The 2,975-nt window shown below is 40.5% G+C and overlaps 1 protein-coding gene across 1 annotated transcript; it reads left to right on the top strand.

The window, feature by feature from the left end:
* LOC140877420 (uncharacterized) lies at nucleotides 1–2,728 on the top strand. Its single transcript, XM_073280955.1, has 5 exons — nucleotides 1–226; nucleotides 287–375; nucleotides 978–1,115; nucleotides 1,220–1,492; nucleotides 2,204–2,728. Exons 1-5 carry the CDS (start codon nucleotides 1–3, stop codon nucleotides 2,726–2,728), a joined length of 1,251 nt encoding a protein of 416 aa, XP_073137056.1.
* The last annotated feature ends 247 nt before the right edge of the window (nucleotides 2,729–2,975 follow it).

Below are 2,975 nucleotides of genomic sequence, written 5' to 3'. Positions count from 1 at the left end.
ATGGGACATCTCGCCACCGCAATCAACAAGTTGGAAGCACAACATTCCAATGGTTTGTCATCCCAAACAATTCCGAACACAAGGGAGAACGCAAGTGCCATTACTCTACGGAATGGGAAGGAATTGAAAGTTAAGGATAAGGAAATTGATGCTTCGTCCAAGAAGGAGCAAAATGAAGAGCCAAAAGTGGAGGATAAAAAATCAACTCAGGAAGAAGCGCCACAAGGTAAGTTTCCTCCTCTCTCTGAATATAAGCATGTTGCCCCTTTTCCCTTAGCACTTAAAGAGTTTAGAAAAGATGAAGGGATTAAGGAACTCTATGAAACTTTTCGTAGATGTAAGATAAACATTCCATTGCTAGATGCTATTAAGCAGGTACCTCGATATGCAAAGTTTTTGAAGGAATTGTGCACAACAAAGAGGAACCAGACATTGAAGGGATGTCAGAAAGTGGAGTTAGGAGAGAATGTATCTGTAGTGATCCAAAGGAAATTGTCTGCCAAATGCAAGGATCCAAGTATCTTTTCTATCCCATGCACCATAGGGAATGTTAGACTGGAAAAAGTCATGTTAGATCTAGGAGCATCGATCAATGTTATGCCATATTCTATTTATGCGTCCTTGAAACTTGGTCCTTTGAATAAAAATGGAATTTTCATACAACTGGCTGATAGGTCTAATGCATACCCTAGGGGAGTGGTAGAAGATGTGTTAGTGCAAGTGAATAATTTGGTATTTCCTGCTGATTTTATGTACTCGACATGGAAAATGGTGATCATAATAGTCCAATTCAGTTAGGCAGACCATTTTTGAAAACGTCGATGACTAAAATTGATGTTCACAGTGGCACACTTACTATGGAATTTGATGGTGAGGTTGTAAAATTTAATATCTATGATGCCATGAAATTTCCTAATAATGATGATTGTGTTTATTCTGTTAATGTTGTGGATTACTTGACACAAGAGCATTGTTAGCATGTAGGAAAAGACGAGCTAGAGGTGGCTATTGCAGCACCCATTCAGCATGATGATGATGATGATGGGATTTGTTGCAATGGAGAAGTGACAGAAATTGTGAACATTTTGAACAGTGCACCTGAGCTACCTCATCAGGTAACCTCGCCTATATCTCTTTACCAATTTCTAATGCTCGGCGTCTTCCATCTATTTTGCAAGCACCAGTTATTGATCTGAAAATGTTGCCCAACCATCTTAAGTATGTTTTCCTTGGAGAAGGAGAAACATTGCCAGTTATCATCTCCAACAGATTGGAGGCCGAACAGGAAGAGAAACTTGGTGCGGTTCTAAAGGAGCACAAGACTGCTATTGGGTGGACCATAGCAGATATCAAGGGAATCAGCCCTTCTACGTGCATGCATAGGATCTTGATGGAGGAAAGAGCAAACCCCTCGCGTCAACCGCAAAGAAAGTTGAACCCAGCTATGATGGAGGTGGTCAAGGCTGAAATTCTCAAACTCCTTGAAGTTGGAGTGATCTACCCAATTTCTGACAGTTAGTGGGCCAGTCCTGTCGAAGTGGTTCCCAAGAAAACCGAGATTACTGTTGTAAAGAACAAGGATGACGAATTGGTTCCCACCCGCTTTCAAAATGGTTGGAGGGTTTGTATAGACTATAGGAAGCTAAATGCTGGAATCCGAAAGGACCATTTCCCTTTGCCCTTTATTGATCAAATGATTGAAAGGTTAGCATGTCATTCTTATTATTGTTTTCTTGATGGATATTCTGGTTATTTTTAGATTGAGATTGCACCAGAAGATCAGGAGAAGACGACATTCACTTGCTCGTTCGGAACCTTCGCGTACAGACGTATGTCCTTTGGACTCTGCAATGCACCGGCCACATTCCAACGGTGTATGGTTAGTATTTTTTCTGACTTTATTGAGCATATCTTAGAGGTATTTATGGATGATTTTACTGTCTATGGTGATTCGTTCGAAAAATGTTTATCTAACCTTGCTCTTGTCCTAAAGCGGTGTGTCAAAACAAACCTAGTTTTAAATTCTGAAAAATGCCATTTTATGGTTGGGAAAGGTATTTTTTTGGGTCATGTCGTCTCATTTAAGGGGATAGAGGTAGACAAAGCAAAAATTGATATTATTTAGTCTCTACCTAATCCCATTAGTGTACGGAAAGTGCGCTCTTTTCTTGGCCATGCAGGTTTTTACAGGAGATATATTCAGGACTTCGCCAAGATCGCATCCCTTATGTGCAAACTGTTGCAAAAAGATGTCCCATTTGAATTTGATGAGCCATGCAAAACGTCTTTTGACAAACTTAAGGACTCATTGACTTCGGCACCAATCATCCAACCACCGGACTGGAGCAAACCATTTGAAATCATGTGTGATGCCAGCGACTATGCTGTAGGAGCGGTTTTGGGACAGAAAGTTGGAAAAGCATCGCATGTAATCTACTACGCCTCGCGTATTTTGAACGATGTCCAACGGAATTATTCTACCACTGAAAAGGAGCTCTTGGCTGTAGTCTTTTCTTCAGAAAAATTTTGTTCTTATTTACTTGGTGCTAAAGTTGTTGTCCATTCTGATCATGCACCTCTTCGTTTTTTGATGGCGGAGAAGGAGGAAAAACCAAGATTGATAATATGGATACTACTCTTGAGAGAATTTTATGTGGAAATCAAGTATAAAAGAGGAACAGAGAATCGAGTAGCTGACCACTTGAGCCGTCTGGTTCACATTGATTAGGAGCTGAGCTTGAGAGAAGAATTTTCTGATGAACAACTATTTTTGGCGAGCACAGTATTACCCTGGTATGCGCATATTGTGAATTATTTAATTACTAATGGGTTTTCCTCTGAATTTTCCAAAGCGCAGAGAGATAAGGTTCAAAGTGACGCAAAGTACTTTGTGTGGGATGAACCATACTTATGGAAACACTGCGCCGATCAAGTCAGACGAAGATGTGTCCCTGCAAGCGAGGTAATCCCTATTC

This window comes from Henckelia pumila, chromosome 2 (genome assembly GCF_033568475.1).
Source record: "Henckelia pumila isolate YLH828 chromosome 2, ASM3356847v2, whole genome shotgun sequence".
NCBI classification, from domain to species: domain Eukaryota; kingdom Viridiplantae; phylum Streptophyta; class Magnoliopsida; order Lamiales; family Gesneriaceae; genus Henckelia; species Henckelia pumila.
Note: the sequence above shows the minus strand (reverse complement) of the source record. Positions and strands in the feature narration are given on the sequence as shown.

What these genes read in the sequence shown, in the direction of transcription:
- LOC140877420 (XM_073280955.1), top strand. Translation starts at nt 1, where the DNA reads ATGGGACATCTCGCCACCGCAATCAACAAGTTGGAAGCACAACATTCC. An exon ending in CACCTGAGCTACCTCATCAG is followed by an intron (nt 1,116 to 1,219) that starts GTAACCTCGCCT and finishes AACCATCTTAAG; the next exon opens with TATGTTTTCCTTGGAGAAGG. An exon ending in TCAAACTCCTTGAAGTTGGA is followed by an intron (nt 1,493 to 2,203) that starts GTGATCTACCCA and finishes AGATATATTCAG; the next exon opens with GACTTCGCCAAGATCGCATC.